This window comes from Penaeus monodon, chromosome 33, assembly GCF_015228065.2.
Source record: "Penaeus monodon isolate SGIC_2016 chromosome 33, NSTDA_Pmon_1, whole genome shotgun sequence".
NCBI lineage: Eukaryota > Metazoa > Arthropoda > Malacostraca > Decapoda > Penaeidae > Penaeus > Penaeus monodon.
The window spans coordinates 19,628,656-19,629,126 of NC_051418.1; the positions used below are offsets into that span (position 1 = coordinate 19,628,656).

At 44.6% G+C, this 471-nt stretch overlaps 1 protein-coding gene across 1 annotated transcript in view; it reads left to right on the plus strand.

The window, feature by feature from the left end:
- Positions 1 to 471, plus strand: part of LOC119594291 (fibrous sheath CABYR-binding protein-like) — a 4,415-nt gene that overhangs the window by 1,619 nt on the left and 2,325 nt on the right. Inside the window, exon 2 of the mRNA XM_037943353.1 lies at positions 7 to 141. Within this exon, the coding sequence (XP_037799281.1) occupies positions 7 to 141 (135 nt within the window). The remainder of the gene's footprint in view (positions 1 to 6; positions 142 to 471) is intronic.

Genomic DNA, 471 nt, shown 5'->3' on the forward strand with positions numbered 1-471 from the left:
GGCAAGCGTGGCGGCGGCTGTAGCCTTGATCCTGGCAGCGGCTTCCGAGGGGCGCCCCAGGACCATCGTGGATTACAACGTGGGGTCCCATTCGCGCAGGGAGTCCGGCCTTCCCGGGGTCGCCGTCGAGGGAGAGTACAGGTCAGTGGCTTCCTGCTTCTGCCTCTGCCTTGGGCGCCTTGCCTGATGCTCGCTGTTAATGGTGTTATTCTATTGGTGTTGTAGGAATTTCTTATTTTACTGTTAAGATTACTGTGTTTCTTTTTGTTGTTACTGTCTATTGTTATTTTGCAATTATCATTAATGTTGTGAGCGATATCACTATTATCATCTTCAACTCATTATTCATTGTTTGTCCCTGATATCATTCTTATAAATTGAAACATGGTTCATTAGAGTTAATCCCTCAGTTGTTCATATACATTATAGACATACGATTTCATTCCCACAGATCGATTTAGAAAAAAAAAG